Below are 19,878 nucleotides of genomic sequence, written 5' to 3'. Positions count from 1 at the left end.
GGATCGCGAACCGAACCACTCTCCTCAAAGAGTGATCGGCGGGAGCGGAGCGTTCTAAGAGGCAAACGCTCACAATGCTCACAATCAGCCCCCTCGAGAGCTGACTGGGAATGCTGCACTCCCAAACAAACAACACATAGGTTGTGTGTATCCCCGCCCGTTAAATAGCGCGAGCAGGGAGGAACACACTTCCAAAATGTTGTTCGGTCGTCATTGTCTCTCAATATAATATATATATATATATATAGTTTTTTGAAATAGTGAAACCCCTGCTTAGTGTCAGACAAAAACACTTGAGACAGATCCACATATAGCGCTTACTGAAGGCATAGAAGCTGTCGCGCTTGTGTTCTGGGGGTGCTTTATAGTTTCCTGGTCGATGACGTCACTCGCCTATGACGTTCCGTCTCTCCATTGGACTGATTCCATACGTGTTTCATGACGCACAACGCAGGGGCGTTCCCACAGCTTGACGCAGCTCGAGGGAAATTAATTTATTCACCCTGGTTTATTCAGGCCTGATAGCGCTCCGGCGCCACGCCGGATTTCCGGCGTACAGACGTGTCTGCGCAAAAAAAATAAAAAAAGAAAGAAAAAAAAGCGGAGTTCGACCAATCATAGCGCTGGGTTCATTCCCCAAATAGCAAGCGGGTATGATTGACAGATGCGTAAGGCCTATCATTAAAAAGAGACTGAAAATCCACAGCAATAAAGAATCCCGCTCGATCCCGCTTCCACTCCCGCGGCCGCCTCTGACTGAGTTCATAAGCGAGGACAGTAGTAGTCACGGTACTTCTGACTCCCTTAAGGTAAACAGGCTGGGGTGGATGTGGAAAGTTGAAGTATTGTATTGAGTTAACTTAATCTGGTTTCTATTATCACACGGAGTGATCGCAATCGCATGGGTTATCTTAAAATACTCCGTCATTCATGTCACTCAGATAAGATGAAGACATCATACAGCCATGCAAATTATAAAATGTTTAAGTAGTGATGAACAATAAATCTAAATAAAATTAAAATCGCTATGGCTTACTGATTATGAAAGCGCTGTGATTTGTGGATTAATTTACTGATAACAGTCTGCAAACAGGCGTTTATTTATTCATTCTCAGTGTTGAGAAACGTAGCCTGCATGTGTTACATTATTGTGTTATAATAACTAAAGTACCTAATTATGTTACATAATAATTTTGTATGAAAACTAGCGCGTTACTTATGGATAAGAAACCGTTGTATCAGTGCTGCGCGAGCTCTCTCTCTCACAAACACAGACCGCGCGCAGAGAGAGATAATTGTAAAATGAATATTTACGAACTGTTTTGTTCTTGGTTGTTGTTTTTTTTCTGTCAAAATGCCAGAAAGCATTTTTTATTATCCATCCCGTGTTTTTAAAATTCGTTAAATGACGGACGTTTTACTATTAACACAGCCCTATGTCAGATTCTTCTAACATATATTTGACATTCTTTTTAGAATAAGTGATTCGTTTTACTATTATTGTTCCTGTGACAGGACTCCTGTCTATTCATTGTAAACTATTTTCTATAAGTATGTTTGTATTGGATAACGTTTATTCAGCTAATGCGTGTCCTGTTTAAAATGTGCAATGTTCAAATGCAAAGACAGCACGGCTCAAATAAAAGCACTTTTTTCTTTTCTTTTTATCAAGTAGGCTATCATATTTGGATATTGGAATAACAAATTAAGTAGAACTATATTAAATGTACAAATGTTTTGTTCTACTGTTTTCTAGGGGTTTCTTAATTTTAGACTAGTTGACCAGCACACATTATTTTGCAATGCAATATTAATCATGAAAAAAATACATTGCAGTGCAGTGCAAGTGAACTTTAGGATTTGGGTCGAATTCAAAAAACTAAAAAGAGTTATGAAGATAGGCATGTGTTTGTGTGTGTCTTGCATTCTCAAAAAATAATAACAAAAATATATGACAACAATATAAGAAGACTAGAAGTGTCAGAGAACACTTTGTGTCAGAAATTAGCGGAGGATAAACTCGCCCTTACGCATCTGTCCCAGGGAAAAAAGTTCAGGCTCAGGATTTTATTCTAGTATCACCCCTGTTTATTGCATTACTTTACTCATGACTATGTCATAGATACTTTACCACGAGACACTTGATAGACTCATTCTAATATTTTTGTTATCGGTTTATTCCCTCTTGAATGAAACAGAGGATTGCTGGATCATCTGTGCAACCAGGTTTGCGGTTCTTTGGGATTTCATTGAGTCAGTCGTCTCTAGACCAGACTCAAGACAGCCTCCCTGACATTGCTGTTGGGTCCAAGGGAGCAGTTCTGCTTCTCAGGTCTGTTTTCTTTTATAAAGAACTAAAATATATACAAATACAGTGTTTCAGCCATAATCATTCATATGTGTTATATGTGCCTCGTTCAGGTCCAGACCCATCATGCTCTTGGAAACCAAAGTAACTTACAACCCAACCAAAATTCAAACCGTTGACCAAACAGACTGCACTAGTCCTCTGAAAAACGACTTGACTGTGTGCTTCCACATGAGAGGATACAAACAGAGCATAAAAGGTATATTCATAATATAATTACATAGTTTTTGTGTTCTTAGATCACATATGGTGCTCTAGAAATCCCAGATTGTTGCATTGCTAATATTTTTGGGCTTTTATGTTCAAACATGTTTTCTAGGGTTGGCTGCAAATATTAATTATACCATAATTCTGGATGCCAAGCGACAAAAATATCGTGCATACTTCTCACTCAAAAACCTCTCACTCAAAAACCGGCTCCTCAGTGATGGGATGAACATTGAGTTGCAGGAAGTATGCAAAAGTCATGCTTTTTTTATAGAGGTAAGCATCAAATGTCATTTTTGTTTTGCATTTATGAGTAGATTTTCAGTGAATCTGATGAATCTAGGCTAAAATTTGGCCCTAAAAGGGTAATTCCTGTTTCTTATACTTATACCTCAGGAATTCAAACTTCATTAATTATCTTTGTTTCATGCATTTTTGTCATAACTTAACTTTAATAGTGTTTGCATTAAAAAAACTGTAGATACAAATGATCTTCTGCTTAAATTCTAAATAAAAACATTTAAACAAAACAAACTATTAATTATAACTTGATTATGTACACAGTGGCGAGATAATTAGCAGGATGTCAAACAGTATGTAATCTGATCGGATGGAAATAAAGAGCCATTGATCTATATGTTGTCTACTTCACTGATAAAACTGCAAATGTTGAGTTTAATATTATATTCAACATTTTAAGAAATATGATGGGGACATTGCAAGAATCAAGTGCATAACAAGAGTGACCCAAGTATAATCGTAGAGTTTTTTGTTATTAAAATCTCTTATTGTTTCTCGTTTCCATAAGGCGTGTTCAGAAGATGCTCTGAATCCGTTGTCTAATCAGATAACATTCACATTTGAGGGTCTTCCATCAGGAAGTATGGGAAATTTGAGACCAGTACTGATGCCAGAGATAAAGACCACCACAGACCACAATGTAAGAGTTCATCTGTGTTAAGAGCAGAAATTAGCTTAACTTCATCACAAATTAATAATTAATGAATTTTTCTGTTCCTTCACTTTATTTTACAGCTGGATTTTGAGATAAACTGTGGAACTGATAATGTGTGTGTTGACAACCTTCGAATGGATTTCAATTTCTCTGGGTGAGCAAACCATTTGCTCTGTTACTGAACTGAAGTATTGCAAGAAATTAATAAATCCGAACCATCTTGATGCTTATGAAAGTATTTATATATCTCTCTTTGGTTTCTGTGATCCAGATCTACAAATATAGAGGTTGGAATAATGCAGGAGCTCAATGTGACAGTGTTTGTAGAGAACAGAGGAGAAAACTCATACAACACTCTTTTTACCCTCAAATACCCCTTTGGACTTTCCTATAGGAGATTCACATCTAAACAGGTAAACATAGTTTACAGGTAAACATTAGTTAATAATGATAACAATTAGTTCCTAAAGCAAAATAGCTATAAAACACTGAAGATGCAATACATTTTTAAATAAAACTTAAAATAACAGAGCCACATTAAAAATATGGAGTGTTAGTTGAATATTTTTAAACCATGTACCAAATGGAATGTTAGTTAAATATGAAGGTAAAAGTGTAGCAAAACTCGAGAGGACGTAGATGTGAATTTGAGAACTTGTACAATAAATATTCGTACTTGTACAATAAAATGTGCACTCACAGCTCCATTGTGAAAACCTGTAAAATAAAAATCTGAAGTTGAATGTTCAAATTTGCACTCGCAGACAATAGTCACAAACCTGTATTCTGAATTTGAAGCTGAAGACAAGCCCTCACAAATGTGTAAAATGCCATTCACAAAAATACAATGACAGACACAAACTTGTAACACATATTTGCACTTATTCTTACTTTCACACTCGCAGTACAACCTCAGGTGGGCACTTGCAACTTCTCAAATCTGTCACTGCAATTTCAAATTTCGCGCCTTGACTTTTGCTACTCTGTTCGCAATATATAAGATGCAAAACTAACTTGTGCACTTGCAACTCTGTGGCGGCGAGAGAGGAAGGGGGGCGGGAGCGGGGGTGTTCAAAGGAGACGTTTTATTGTTGGCGCCTAGCAAATGAAATGAGACTTCTGTTATACGTGATGAGGTCACGAAACCCGCGTCCTTGGGAACGATCTGAAACTATAGGTGTGTTCGACATCGGCTGCGGCTGGATGTAACTGATCGGCGAGAGTAGCCGCGTGCAGGCGGGGAGGAGCTGCAAACGGAGACGTGAAGTCGGACACTTTCTGGTTCCTGTAGTGACCGCTCACGTGGTGTTTGTATACTTTAGCACAGCTGAAGTGAAATAAATGCAATATTTGCCAAATACACAGATGTTTCAGAGACATTTTCATTCAATACTTTATGTACTGCTTCATACAGCGTTTGTTTGAACAAGAATAAAGTTCAACATAAGCCTACAGCTACTATCAATGAAGTGGAATCAACGTTTTTTAATCAGTTTTATTTTGATAAACATAACACAATACATCGCGACTACATGAAAAGAGTGTTTACTGTTATAAAAAAAACTGATTTGTGAGCTTTAGTGGAACTAAAGGTGTGAGAATAAACCGAATAAACACGAAACGCACGTGATCGTTGTCATGCGGTGAATCCGGCCAATCGTGGAACAGCTGTGTCGTCATCAGAGCTCGTGCAGCCCAGAGCAGCCGCTCTTCAGAAGCTGCGCTGGCTGAGTTCTCCGGCTACTCTCGAATCGCTCTCGCGGTACTTTGATGGCATACGTCACAGTCACGTGGCGTCGGCGCTGTATCAAGTCGGACAAAATTTCTAACCGGCATGCACTGCGTCAAGTCTGCCGCCGATCGGTCTGCGCAGAGCTGCATGAAGTCGAACAAGCCTAATATGTTACTTGCGTAACCCCGGTTCTCTTATAGCATTAAGTGAGGTGTCTCACTATGGGATACGCCCCTTCCGCGTATTCCTCAGAAGCCCTATTACATTACGCCAGCCCCAATTGGCTGGCAGACCTGACGTAGTGTCTGGGAGTGGCTACTCCCATTCATTAGTGAATGATAAGCATGTCCTGGTAGGAATGCATGTATCTTCACAGAAACTTATATATGATGTTACAGTATCTGTGAGCTCATCCAGATCGTTGGTAGCAGCTTCAAAAACAGTCCAATCAGTGCACTCAAAGCAGGCCTGTAGATCCTGCTCTGCTTCATTAGTCCATCTTTTAACAGTCCTTATCACAGGTTTAGCTGATTTCAGTTTCTGCCTGTAGGTCGGTATGAGATGAACCAAACAGTGATCAGAGAGCCCTAAAGCTGCTCGTGAGACGGAATGATACGCATTCCTTATTGTGGTGTAACAGTGGTCCAGTATATTACTGTCTCTTGTGGGACATGTAATGTGCTGTCTGTATTTTGGTAGTTCACAGGAAAGATTTGCTTTGTTAAAATCCCCAAGAATTATTAGAAAAGAGTCTGGGTGCCTTTGTTCCGTTTCAGCTATTTGTTCAGCCAGCTGTTGTAGCGCCGCGCTCACGCACGGGTCTGGAGGGATCTAAATATTCACAAGAATGAAAGAGGAAAACTCCCGTTGTGAGTAGAAAGGTTTGCAATTAATGAAATGGGTCTCTAAGTTAGGAGAGCATATCTTGCATATCTTATATCTGAACACCAATTTTCGTTAATGTAGAAACACAATCCACCACCTCTCGTTTTACCCGTTAGCTCTGCGATGCGATCCGCTCGGAACAGCTGGAAGCCCGGCAGATGTATTGCGTTGTCTGGTATGGCTTCACTCAGCCAGGTTTCAGTGAAGCACAGAGCAGCAGAGTTAGAAAAATCCTTGTTAATAATTGTGAGGAGAAGAAGTTCGTCCGTTTTGTTAGGAATGGATCGGAGATTCGCGAGATGAATGCTGGGGAGTGCAGTGCGGAGGCCGCGCTCGCGGAGTTTAACCAGGGCGCCGGCTCGCTTTCCTCGTTTGTGTCTGACCGCGCGTTTGAACAACACCACTGCCCCTCCGACGAGAATGTCCAGCAAAACGTCTGAATAAATAAAAACTGTATAGAAGTTTTCTGGTGTGTGTTTCCTAATGTCCAGTAGTTCGTCTTTGGTGAAACTGATAGGAAAATAATGACTAAACACAGGACAAACGAGCAAAAACAACACAATAGCTGGAGAGCGGCACACCGAGGCAGCCATCTCCGGCGCCATCTTGGATGACTCCAAGCAAGTTTATTTGCACTAAACACACATTTGCTTTCTTTTGTCATATTCTGGGATCATCGGCTTTTCTGTACATAGTAGGCTATGCTTAATTAGCATGGTGTTGTTAATTGAGTTTGATAATATCATTTATTACTTTTAATATAAGTCTATCACACGAGTTTCGTGACATCACATATAACAGAAGTCCCATTTCATTGGCAAGGCGCCAACCAATAAAACGGCTCCTTTGAACACCCCCGCTCCCGCCCCCCTTCCTCTCGCCACCACTGAGTTGCAACAGAGACTATTTATATTGAGACATGCCACTTCCTCAATCCTCAATACAATTATATAGGCAAAACCCGTAACGCCAAAGATGGCGGTTGTATGCACATGTCCCGCCCCTCCCGCTGGAAAGCCAATCGTCTGCTTTTAACAGTCAAGCCGGGAAACATTTAAGCCTATCGTCTGGTTCCACTGACGCATGCGCACAGTTGAGGTTTGCGACAGCGGAAAATACATTACTGTTTGAAAAGGCGGCAGATTTGATATGCAATGTGTGAGTTGTGTAAAATCAGACATCCCAAGTTCCGGGAGTCTCCCCCATATTGATAGCGGCTCCATGATGTCCGCAAATTAGTTCAAATCTCCCGGAATCTAGAGCGAGCGAGCAAGAGCTCGCAAATACTGTGCTTCAAACCGTGTAGCTCGCGCACGTCAGAGGGAGAGAACCCTTGCGCATGCGTAGTGAAAGTATAACCTGTATTTGGGAAAAGGCGCTTTAAACCTTATTTTGGGGAAAAGTCATCAAACTTTTTCGGCGATTCTTATCATATTTTACTGCTGTTTCTATACATGCAGTTGTTATGGCCCGGTGACCAGTGAAAGTGCAGTTCTGACTCTCTGCCCATTCATTTAGATAGGAGCCTGGTCTTGTTAGTCCAAAATAGCTGCTCGGAGGCGTTGCCAAGATGGTGGCCGATTGGCATGACTTGCCTAAAAGGATTTTGGTTGCAAGTGCACAAGTTAGGCTTGCATCTAATATATCGCGAAAAGAGTAGCAAAAGTCAAGGCGCAAAATTTGAAATTGCAGTGACAGATTTGAGAAGTTGCAAGTGCCCACCTGAGGTTGTACTGCGAGTGTTAAAGTAAGAATAAGAGCAAATACTGTATGTTACAAGTTTGTGTCTGTCATTGTAATTTTGTGAATGGCATTTTACACATTTGTGACGGCTTGTCTGCAGCTTCAAATTCAGAATACAAGTTTGTGACTATTGTCTGCGAGTGCAAATTTCAACATTCAACTTCAGATTTTTATTTTACAGGTTTTCACATTGGAGCTGTGAGTGTACATTTTATTGTACAAGTACGAATATTTATTGTACAAGTTCTCAAATTCACATCTACGTGCTCTCGAGTTTTGCTAGTCTTTTACCTTCATAGTTAAATGCTGTGTGTGTGTGTGTGTGTGTGTGTGTGTGTGTGTGTGTGTGTGTGTGTGTGTGTGTGTGTGTGTGTGTGTGTGTGTGTGTGTGTGTGTGTGTGTGTGTGTGTGTGTGTGTGTGTGTGTGAATACTGTATATGATTAACGCGTGTATGAGCAGGGCAGAGTGGAGTGTGTATCTCTTGATGCTGAGCGAGGAGTTACACTGGGAGAAACCAAATGCCAGATCAGTACACCCATCCTCAAGGGAAACACACAGGTCAATAATCACACCCCTGACACGCACGTTTGCTAATGTGGAGGAATGCATGTTAATGGTTAAACTGAAAATCATTATTTTGCCAATAAATGATTAATCACAATTGTTCTCATTTGAGACATTTCTGTTTACATTTCATGAGAATTATTGCACTTAAACGCAAGCACAAATCAAGAGAACCTCAACTCATAGACAGAGTTTATTTTATAGTCGAGATTCATGTTTGGATTTATTACAATTAGTCCCCTAGAATGTTTTCTAACAGATTTAGTCACTGATGATCATTCATTCAGTTTATTCATTCATTAGAGCTGAATATCACAATGGAGATCGCTGAACTCCAACATACATGTTTGCCTGTATTTTCAGATCATCAGCGCACGGTTTTCAAGTTAGCAAGATTAAGTAAAACACTTGTTGGATAATTTATCGATTTAAGAGGAAAGCTCTGATTGGGGGATTTAAACTCTTGACCTCTGGCAACCCCAACTATGAAAGCTCTTGGAGGCTTCTGACTGATACAAGATAATGAAAATGTAAAAGTAGTATCATAATTAAATAAAAAAAATGAAACTTTTGAGGAAAATAAAACCAACGGGACAATATCACAGCGATTATTCTTAATGTATCAAGAGAAGCAGAAATCATGATCATGATTAAAATACTTTAATAATAATTATAAATAATTTATACTTTAATAATTGATAAAAAATTTATTGTCCAGCTCTACTCGCATGCTTATATATTTTCATTTACTGACTAGACTAAACTTAGACAGTTAACAAAGACTTTTATCCAGAGCAACATTCATGGGTGTGCGACTGGTCAACATGTTACATTGATATGTGACTTACAACAACTTTAATTAGTCCAAAATTTTGTCTTATTCTGGCTTTTTTGTTCAAATTCCAGGTTGTGTTTGATATTACATACAGTATTAATAAAGAAAGTACACTGGGCCAAAATGTGAGGTTTACTGCTGCGGTCACGAGGTATGACATCATCTTTATGTGCTTTACCATGAGCTCTAGGAGGATTCTCACATGATCATTTCATCAGGAACAGATAAATGCTACTAATAAACAAAACCTCCATCTTTCACAGTGGGAATGACAAACACTCAAACGACAGTGAGTTTAACAAACAGAAAACCATTGATGTTAAATATGCCATCTATATTGCCATGATAAGGTTAGTGCTCTGCTCCACATTTCTGTATAGAAATAATAATTTAAAAAAAATCTTTATCCTATATTGTAATGTTGTGATTTTCTTTCTTCATTTTAAATGAAAGGCATGAAAATTCCACCATCCACATAAATTTTACTTCAGGGAAAAGTGATCTTATGAAACCGGTCCAGCAGATAATAAAGGTATTAATTCTGTATCTTAAAGGATATTATCAAAAAGGTTTTATAGTTTCAAAAAGGCTGAATGACAGATTTTAACAGGATTTATTTTATCAACAGAAGAAAATGTTAAAATGCCCACCCTGAACAAAACTCTTTCTTTTTTCTCTCTCTCTTTCAGGTTCAGAATGAACTCAGAGAATTAGCTTTCAAAGTTTTCATAAGAGTACCAGTGAAACTTGGTGATATTGACATCTGGACTAATACAAATTTGCAAGTGTGTGAATTTATTTCTCATCTCACAGGCCATACGGGTATACTGATTAATTTAATTTAATAATTTCTGTATGATGTAAGGAAGAAAAACGGCATCCCATCCTTCACCCATAATTGTTCAGAAACTTGTTTTAAAATGTCACCAAGGAAAGCGTACAGTATATACTTTATTTTGAAACCAGAGGTTCTGAACCAGAGGGCCTCAGTTACAAGAGGGCATTTGCTGACAGAAAATGGGATTTCCTTTCTTTCTTTCTTTTTAAAGATATCTGGCTGTAACAACGAGAACATTACGAAGCCTGTTATCACCAATTTTACGTTGTTGGACGTTATAAAAAATCATCGTGTGATGGTGAGGACACTTTTTGAATTTTGTTTTGCTTTACCTATTTTTTTTCCACAATTTATTTGATTTATTTGTTGTATATGTTAAACATACATTAATGAATCTCTCTCTCTCTCTCTCTCTCTCTCTCTCTCTCTCTCTCTCTCTCTCTCTCTCTCTCTCTTTCTCTTTCTCTCCCTCTCCCCCTCTCTCTGTTTCTCTCTCCATCTCCCTCTCTCTCTCTCTCTCTCTCTGTGTATGTATGTGTGTGTGTCAGAACTGCTCTGTGGCGGTGTGTGCCGTGTTCAGCTGTGATGTCACTCTCATAAAGAATGAAAGGAAACTCTATAATATATTTGGCAATGTGAGCTCTGGATGGATTGAGCAGGTATCTGACTTTTAAAGCAAATTCATATCACAGAACAGACCATATATATTCATAACAGTTTGATCATTACTTATTGTCATGATCTGTTTCTCTCTTAGACTGGACTCAAGTCTGCTGTTTTTGAGTTGGTCAGTTCAGCGTCTCTGGATTATGACGGGAGCAAATACGTTTTCTTTTCCTCTGATTCTCTACGCACTGCACCGTCTGTCCAGGTAATTCAGAGATTGTTCATGTCAAGTCTAATGACTGTAAAAAGAGCTCTCCTAACAGTGCTTTGTTTAGGGATGCACCGATCCGATACTGACATTTTTGCCGGATCGGGTATCGGTCAGACGAGGCAGATCCAAATCCGATATTGCGCGTATACTATTGTGTTATTGTTAAGGCCCAGAAAAGGCACAAAAACATTATAAAGCACCATAAAGTTATTGTGCACTATATTACAAGTGTTCTGAAGCCATTATATAGTATAATGTGAGATAGAAATTAACATTTAAGTCATTAAATTTAAGATCCCCTAAACTTTTCCCTCCACTGCGGCTGTCAGTCATTCTTCATTCAGCGTTCAAACAGCGCTTCGCGTTCGGTTTTGACAGTCAACACGATGAAACTCTCTCCAAGATGATTCAACGTTACTATTATTATACTTGATCTGTAGATAAAGGTCTATGGTTTTGCATAAAACAACTGTATATTGCTGGACTGTATAGCTGTAACTTAATCATGTTACTTTCTACCGGGTGTCTGTTAGATCAAAACACTAGAGTAGCCTATAGTCAGAGTACTATAATTGTTCTTCACGCGCACAGTAACTGAAATTTAAAACTGTTAAAACAAAAGGCTCAATTAACTAGAGGCCTATGTCACACTTCCTGCTTCCGGAATGTGGAGTAGGGATACAGAACTTCCGGTCAACAGTATTTCTTGATAAGGATTATCAGATTTAGATTATCAGCCATAATGTCTAAACCATCCGAGGTAGACTGACCACGAGCTTTGATGTTGTGAAACAAAGGTTTTTGCTCCTGCAGAAGCTATAAGTTCGTATGAAATCAACCTTGTTTTAAGAAAAACGTGTTTTATCCGCGATCTTATGAAAAAAAAACTACACTACCCACAATCCTAAGCGTAGCAGCAACGTCTGATGATTGGTCCAACTCGCTGTTACCATAGAAACGTTTACCTTACTGGTGAACGGCTAGAGCTATAACAACGACAGGCTACACCCACAGCTGTTGTAGTGTACCGGGTTGCTCAGCATCATTTACCTCTTTAGTATTCTCAAGAAAAAAGCTAGTTTACGCAACTCGAGAGTACTCTCGTAAGAGAACGACGCTCGGTTACTAACGTAACCTCGGTTCTCTCTAGATGAGGGAACGAGTGTTGCGTAACCCTGCTGTGCTTGTGCTACATTCATCATTTATCAAAATGAATTTCCCCCAGAAGAACTTGTACCCTTTCCTCAGTTTTGACGTTTCCACTTGAGAGTTTTCATTCACCATCCGAACCACATCGCCATACGTGACTTCAGGCAGGTTGCAGAGAGATTTGGTCCAGCGGTATCTATCGGACTCCGCCATTGTAAAAAGCTAACCGGAAGAGCCGTATACCCACTAAACGACGAACTTCCAGTCTTCAATTTTTTCGTGACATAGGCCTATTGCATAAATAGATACTGTATAATACACTACGCATCAGTATGGCTGCGTTTACACTTGGCATTAACATGCCACCTGTATCCAGATGTTGTCCACATACACATTGAAGGGACAAGTGTAAACGCACATTTGATCAGAATGTTATCCGATCAGCGTGTCCAGGTTCGGAGGTAGTCGAGGACGCATTGTGATCGGATCTCAGTATAATGTAAACGCAATCCAGCCATCCTGTCTGCATTCACAGGTGGACGTCATATAAATCCCCGCCCAGTCTCCCCGCGTGACTGTCAGAAAATTATGACCAGACGCAGTTTAGACAAGAAATTAAACGTATTTGAACCTTACAATAAACGTCAATCTTTAAAACAGTTTATTTAGACTTACATGATATACTATGCGTGTCATTATTCATTTTAATTTTGCAACATTATCTGAACGAGGCGATCGCCTGTACAATCACAGTCAGTCATGATCTTAATGAAGAGCTGCACGCTGCTTCGCCAGAGGAATAATCGGAATCGGAATTTTTTTAATGTTTTAAATGTTGAAAGTTTTTATTGTTTCAGCGTGTTTATCAATCTCCCATTTCTGTCAATATAGTCATTGCAAGCTAAGCTTAAACCCAGATGATCAATGTGACTTTAACATGATCAACCCAGTTATTTTTGTATGATCAACTCTGGAAGTATTCCTTCGTTCAAAAAAATGTATTTGATCTAATAACTGGAGATTGAAAGTAAAGTGAGTGAGTGAAAGCAATTGGGACATTGTTTAATTTGTATCATCTTTTCTCTTAATCTGGTGTCGTGCCACAGACCTAATTTATGCAGGAAACAGAAATACGACCGGTTATCCAGATACAGAGGCTACTAGCTTTCACACTGCACGCGGGTGCGGTCCGGCGATCCATTCCAGGTGTGGTGTGTATACAGCAGTGCAGAGATCGTTTCCGCACGAGTCTATTTTAGCTGGCTGCACAATTTAAGCTGAATTAAAGTGGCAGTGCATTGTTCACATTAAAATAGACATAGATTGACAAGAAACTGTAATAATTTCATCATATACGCATAATTACAGTTAATGTGTTCTACAGTTACTAAATCAGCCTACAGGGTCAAGAAAAACTAAAACGTATGATTATAGTCTCAAAAGTGGCAAAATGCCATCATTTATGATTTCTTTCCCCTCAAAAAATACATGATATATATTTTGGGAGGGGATCGGGGGAAACTACATGTAAAACAAAGAATCACAATGATTAAAATTAATTTTCATACTGTTTCAATGTCTTCCCATACAGAAATGTAACATATGTCAATATAAGTAAATTACAGTGCCCATGTATGTCTGCTGCCTTTATGAGAATATATACAAAATTCATATATATAAAACACATAGACATATATGAAACCTATATTACAAAATATAGCAAAAAATAAGTGCCATATATTTTCCCGTATATGCACATAAATGTTAAATATAGGCTATGTAAGACGCATATATGTATATATGCATATATGTACTTATTTCAATGCATAAGTATCACATGCATGTATGTTTACATACATTTATTAAATATGTGGGAAACAAATATGTATGTCACATATTTATACATAATGCTGTCCATATACTCACCTAAAGGATTATTAGGAACACCTGTTCAATTTCTTATAAATGCAATTATCTAATCAACCAATCACATGGCAATTGCTTCAATGCATTTAGGGGTGTGGTCCTGGTCAAGACAATCTCCTGAACTCCAAACTGAATGTCAGAATGGGAAAGAAAGGTGATTTAAGCAATTTTGAGCGTGGCATGGTTGTTGGTGCCAGACGGACCGGTCTGAGTATTTCACAATCTGCTCAATTACTGGGATTTTCACGCACAACCATTTCTAGGGTTTACAAAAAATGGTGTGAAAAGGGAAAAACATCCAATATGCAGCAGTCCTGTGGGCGAAAATGCCTTGTTGATGCTAGAGGTCACAGGAGAATGGGCCGACTGATGCAAGCTAATAGAAGAGCAACTTTGACTGAAATAACCACTCGTTACAACCGAGGTATGCAGCAAAGCATTTGTGAAGCCACAACACGCACAACCTTGAGGTTGATGGGCTACAACAGCAGAAGACCCCATCGAGTACCACTAATCTCCACTACAAATAGGAAAAAGAGGCTACAATTTGCAAGAGCTCCCCAAAATTGGACAGTTGAATAATGGAAAAATGTTGCCTGGTCTGATGAGTCACGATTTCTGTTGAGACATTTAGATGGTAGAGTCAGAATTTGGTGTAAACAGAATGAGAACATGGATCCATCATGCCTTGTTACCACTGTGCAGGCTGGTGGTGGTGGTGTAATGGTGTCGGGGATGTTTTCTTGGCACACTTTAGGCCCCTTAGTGCCAATTGGGCATCGTTTAAATGCCACGGCCTACCTGAGCATTGTTTCTGACCATGTCCATCCCTTTATGGCCACCATGTACCCATCCTCTGATGGCTACTTCCAGCAGGATAATGCACCATGCCACAAAGCTCGAATCATTTCAAATTGGTTTCTTGAACATGACAATGAGTTCACTGTACTAAAATGGCCCCCACAGTCACCAGATCTCAACCCAATAGAGCATCTTTGGGATGTGGTGGAACGGGAGCTTCGTGCCCTGGATGTGCATCCCACAAATCTCCATCAACTGCAAGATGCTATCCTATCAATATGGGCCAACATTTCTAAAGAATGCTTTCAGCACCTTGTTGAATCAATGCCACGTAGAATTAAGGCAGTTCTGAAGGCGAAAGGGGGTCAAACACAGTATTAGTATGGTGTTCCTAATAATCCTTTAGGTGAGTGTATATGCGAGAAACCATACTGTAATATATGCAGATATATGGTATCATATATGGATGAACTCAAATATTTTCTTCATGTTTGGACACATAAATTTTCATATATGTTGCAGGCATAGTATATTGTGATCTCAGATAAGTCAAATTTATGTGGGTCTATATATGTCATACTTTTAAAAATATAAGTAGCCTACATATATGGCCATAAATTACATTTTTGTATGGGATGAACAATGTCAAAGTTACTTAGCCATTTTTGATTTTGTGGCACACAGAAACTGCGGATCAGTAGCGCACTGCAAACGCAGCATATGTGAAAGCACTATAGTGCTAGCTGCTCCTGTACCGTATACGCACCGCAACACGCACCGCATACGCACTGCACACGGAGTATGTGTGAAACGGGCGTATGTCTTTCCTTAGTGCTTTGAACTTTTCAATGCGGACTCGACGATCTGCGCGCTGACTCCATGTTGCTTCAAGCGCATCATTCTGCGCTCGGGATGCGCATAAGCGCTTTGTGCCGCACTGTATTGCAGCCTTTCATATCATAATACAGTGACCAGTGTTGGGGAAGTTACTTTTAAAAAGTAGTGTTTGCTCGTTACTTCTTAAAAAAGTAATCCGTTACTTTACTTAGTTACCCTCTTTGGAAAGTAACTTTTTACGTTACTCGTTATTTTTACGTTACTTTTTTGTTGCTTGACTTTGGGCAGAACCCAATGTGTAGGCCTACATAAAATTCTACTATGATCTCTACTTATTGAAATACTAGAAGAAAAAAAATAGAAAAAAAGAGAGATGTTGAGATAGAAAAAAATATATTTTTATTTAAATAACATTTGAAAAACCTGTATAAACTGAACACCAAAGAACAATATTAACTATTGAGCGGTGGTGACGCATTCATGAAAAATGTCACAAAGAAAAGAATCATTCTTATAAGAATGATAAGAATCATTATCAAAAGTAATGATTATGAATAGGCCTATGTCAAGTATAGCAAGGAGACATTTTAATTGTGTATTAATTAACAAATGTTTCAGTTTCGTCAGTGTCGTCTGCAAAGATAAAGTTGACGATGCTGACTCGCGATCTTCTTAGTAGTGAACGCGCCAGAGAGAAATGCACATTTCATACGGATTACATAAGCAGAGAGTAGTCTGTTTTCTTTCCTTTTGAATAGTTTTGTTTTAAAGTACACATTTCAAGCTTTCTATATATTTCTCAGATCTTTGAGGCAAGTAGCTTATACGCGGAGTTTCGGTTCATTTATGAGACGAGCTCAGTTCACGTGCCGGCACAGAGCTCCTGAGAAGTCCTGATTATATTGCCTGCTATATTTACTACTTATTTATTAAATCCAGACAATTGGTTGATGAAACATTAATTAAAATTAAGATACAATTAATACAAAACGATAATTCACTTAAAAGAAAGGCTTTCTAAAAAAACAAACTTAATGAAGTGGTCAAAATCATGTCTGCCCACTCCATTTGTCTCCCGATTGCGCATCTTATGATCTTACTCATGCATGCTTTTCACTTTTCATATAATCAACATAGATGAAATTAAAAAATAAATTATTTTATTTAAACATATGAAACTTAATCGTTTTCTTTAATGACTAGGCTACAACACGTAGGCCTATACAGAGAAATTTAATATTTATTAGAGCGGGATTTGAACGAACGCCGTCTTACGGTAAGCATGTGGGGGGAGAGGTACGATTTTTGAGCAATCATCGAATATTATTTTGCTTGATATGCCAATCCTTAATATTTGGTGTTTTAAATGCCTGTTTGAGGTCTCTGTGAAAGTTTTAAAGCAGTCTTTTAGTGCCGCTTTCAGAGCGGTTACGTCCGAAGAACTGTTACGTCCATAACATTGTTTCTTTCCTCATAAATGCGAACACAAAAAATACAATAAAATGAATATTTTATGTTCTGTGGAGAGCCAACCCTTCTTCATCCGGTGGATAGTATAACTTTTGGTTTAGCAGTGTAATTCACAGAATTGATTGCTCTGCTACCAGCCTCTGTCACGTACCATGTGGAACTTGTGACTATTGCAAGCGCGCAGCTGAGGAGACAGTGTCGCTGTCAAATCTGTCCCTGAGAAAAGTAATGTTGTGCGGAATTGAAAAAGGAATTATGTTTCAATACCAAATTTTCAGTAGTAGCGCATTACACTACTTTTTACCCGAAAAAGTAGTTACATTACTGTAATGCGTTACTTTGTAACGCATTACATACAACACTAATAGTGACGCAATGAAAGATTATTAATAGCCTTTCTTGTTCTTTCTTGAATTATTGTGCACTCATGATTTTTCTAGACTAAATTGTACTGCTGAATTATCCACTAATCTAGTTTATAATAGCATTTTTGTCATAGATTATGATCATATATTTTTTTTTATTTGTTGTTTATCTTTATAATGAAGTTGTCTGTATTAAGTAGATTGTGTTTAACACGCAAAAGAGTGATTATCAGTACAACACACAAGAGAGTTATATAAATTCTACTTGATTTAAAAAAAACTGCGCTGGTATCGTATCGGTATCGGTCGATACTCAGAATTTTTGGGATCGGATCGATTCTGAAAAAAATGGTATCGGTGCATCCCTAGCTCTGTTTGAAGTAATCTATAACGACAGTCTACTGTTTATAGTTCATGATTTGTTGATTTATGATTTATTCTTTCTTTTTCAGACCACATACTTTTCTCTTTTTGCTTCTTGCAAATATATTGACAATTGCACTTACAACATTCTTTCACACAGATCTACTTCCTGTGTAAATACCAAAAGTGCTTACACTACTGTTCAAAAGTCTGGGGTCTGAAAGAATATTTTTATGTTTTTGAAAGTCTCTTCTGCTCACCAACACTTTATTTGACCAAATATACAGTAAAAAGAGTAATATTGTGAAATATTATTAAAAAGGGTCAAGTAAGTTGCAGTTTGTTTGAAATAACAAACCTGTTCACCCGAAGGAAAACTCGACGAAGTGCTATTAGAAGACATCCTGTCATAGCTTTTTGGTACATAACAGCTACCGTAGATGCAACACGCATTTGAAAAGTGAGGCGCTGGAGAGCACAATTCGTTTGAATTTAAAATACAATTTCACCGCTAGATGGGAGAAATTCCTACACAATGTCCCTTTAAAGAACAGTTTTCTATTTTATTATATTTTAAAATAAAATTAATTCCTGTAATGTCAAAGCTGTATTTTCAGCATCATTACTCCAGTCTTCAGTGTCACATGATCCTTCAGAAATCATTCTAATATGCTGATTTTCTGCTCAAGGTTTCTTAATATTATCAGTTGAAAACATTTGTGCCACTACGTGTTTTTCAGAAATCTTTGACGAATAGAAAGTTTAAAAGAACAGCATTTTTTTTTAAATAGAAATCTTTTGTAATATTACAAATGTCTTTCCTGTCAGTTTTGATCAATTTAATGCATCCTTGCTGAATTAAAGGAATAATAACTTTAAAAAAACATCTGACTAACCCCAAACTTTTTAATGGTAGTACATAGCATTTTAAAACGGATTACAACAACAGCACAAGAGACAGGGATGTGGATCATACATGCACAAAAATAGATGCATTATAACAAAAGAATGTACATAGTAAACAATCATGTTATCAAATTATAATGTCTCTATTGTTCGACATGGAACATCTGTGTTGGAGAAAAGAGGAGGACTTCCTGTTACACTGAGATCACTTCTGACTTCATTTTAAAATTCAATTGTTCCACTTTGTAGATTAACACTCAAGTGGAGGTGTATGAGGAGGTGAACCTGACCAAAGAGATCATTGGAGGAGTAATAGGAGGACTGTTGCTACTGGCTCTCATCACAGCGGCTCTCTATAAAGTATACCACCATCATAACATCAGTTTCAATCACTGGCACTTTCACCTGTCTACAAATCTATATGTTTCAATGCTTACAGCATATACAGTTTATGACAGCATATTTTCTCCCTTTACAAGGCTGGGTTCTTCAAAAGCCAGTACAAGCAGTTGCTGCAGGAGGCGCAGGGCGGTGCAGGAGGAGAGCCAAACATGACACAATAGTGTGCACTCAAACAGTTAGAATATTTTACTTCCTTCTTTGCTATGAAAACTGATAATGACTGTGAGTGTGAACTATAGCAGAGATATTGGATGACCTTGTTCTCACATGCACATTGTTTTTGATAGTCACAGTTGCGAGAAAGAAGTCAAAATTGAGAGATATAAACTCGCAATTGTGAGAAAAAAGTCTGAATTGCGAGTTAAGTCCAGTTCTTAAGTTCCAGAAAAAAAAAAATGTCAGTTCACAATTCTGACATTTAAAAAAAATAAAATTGCAACTGCAAGTTTCTATCTCAGAATCACTATTCAGACTTTGTAACTCGTAATTGTGATCTTATATGTCAATTCTGAGGGGGAAAAAAGTCAGAATTGTGAGAGAAAAAGTTGCAATTGCCTTGTTGCTATTGTTACTTTTTATTCTGTTTTCTTATCACATTTCTATAGATTTTGAAAATGTTTAATGCTTTCTGCTTTATATGAAGATATTGTTTAT

The 19,878-nt window shown here is 38.2% G+C and overlaps 1 protein-coding gene across 1 annotated transcript in view; it reads left to right on the top strand.

Moving 5' to 3' along the window:
• Nucleotides 1-19,599, top strand: part of LOC143714536 (integrin alpha-X-like) — a gene marked incomplete at its 5' end in the record, with an annotated part of 29,397 nt that extends 9,798 nt beyond the window's left edge. The window contains 16 exons of the mRNA XM_077205768.1: nucleotides 2,199-2,332; nucleotides 2,422-2,567; nucleotides 2,688-2,851; nucleotides 3,384-3,515; nucleotides 3,611-3,684; nucleotides 3,802-3,943; nucleotides 8,351-8,449; nucleotides 9,362-9,441; nucleotides 9,554-9,640; nucleotides 9,744-9,822; nucleotides 9,980-10,075; nucleotides 10,340-10,426; nucleotides 10,677-10,787; nucleotides 10,886-10,999; nucleotides 19,072-19,182; nucleotides 19,302-19,599. Of these exons, the coding sequence (XP_077061883.1) occupies nucleotides 2,199-2,332; nucleotides 2,422-2,567; nucleotides 2,688-2,851; nucleotides 3,384-3,515; nucleotides 3,611-3,684; nucleotides 3,802-3,943; nucleotides 8,351-8,449; nucleotides 9,362-9,441; nucleotides 9,554-9,640; nucleotides 9,744-9,822; nucleotides 9,980-10,075; nucleotides 10,340-10,426; nucleotides 10,677-10,787; nucleotides 10,886-10,999; nucleotides 19,072-19,182; nucleotides 19,302-19,385 (1,740 nt within the window). The remainder of the gene's footprint in view (nucleotides 1-2,198; nucleotides 2,333-2,421; nucleotides 2,568-2,687; nucleotides 2,852-3,383; nucleotides 3,516-3,610; nucleotides 3,685-3,801; nucleotides 3,944-8,350; nucleotides 8,450-9,361; nucleotides 9,442-9,553; nucleotides 9,641-9,743; nucleotides 9,823-9,979; nucleotides 10,076-10,339; nucleotides 10,427-10,676; nucleotides 10,788-10,885; nucleotides 11,000-19,071; nucleotides 19,183-19,301) is intronic.
• Between the last annotated feature and the right edge of the window lie 279 nt (nucleotides 19,600-19,878).

This window comes from Siphateles boraxobius, unplaced genomic scaffold, assembly GCF_051911475.1.
Source record: "Siphateles boraxobius isolate OS27281-9 unplaced genomic scaffold, OSU_SipBor_1 55, whole genome shotgun sequence".
Classification (NCBI taxonomy): domain Eukaryota; kingdom Metazoa; phylum Chordata; class Actinopteri; order Cypriniformes; family Leuciscidae; genus Siphateles; species Siphateles boraxobius.
Note: the sequence above shows the minus strand (reverse complement) of the source record. Positions and strands in the feature narration are given on the sequence as shown.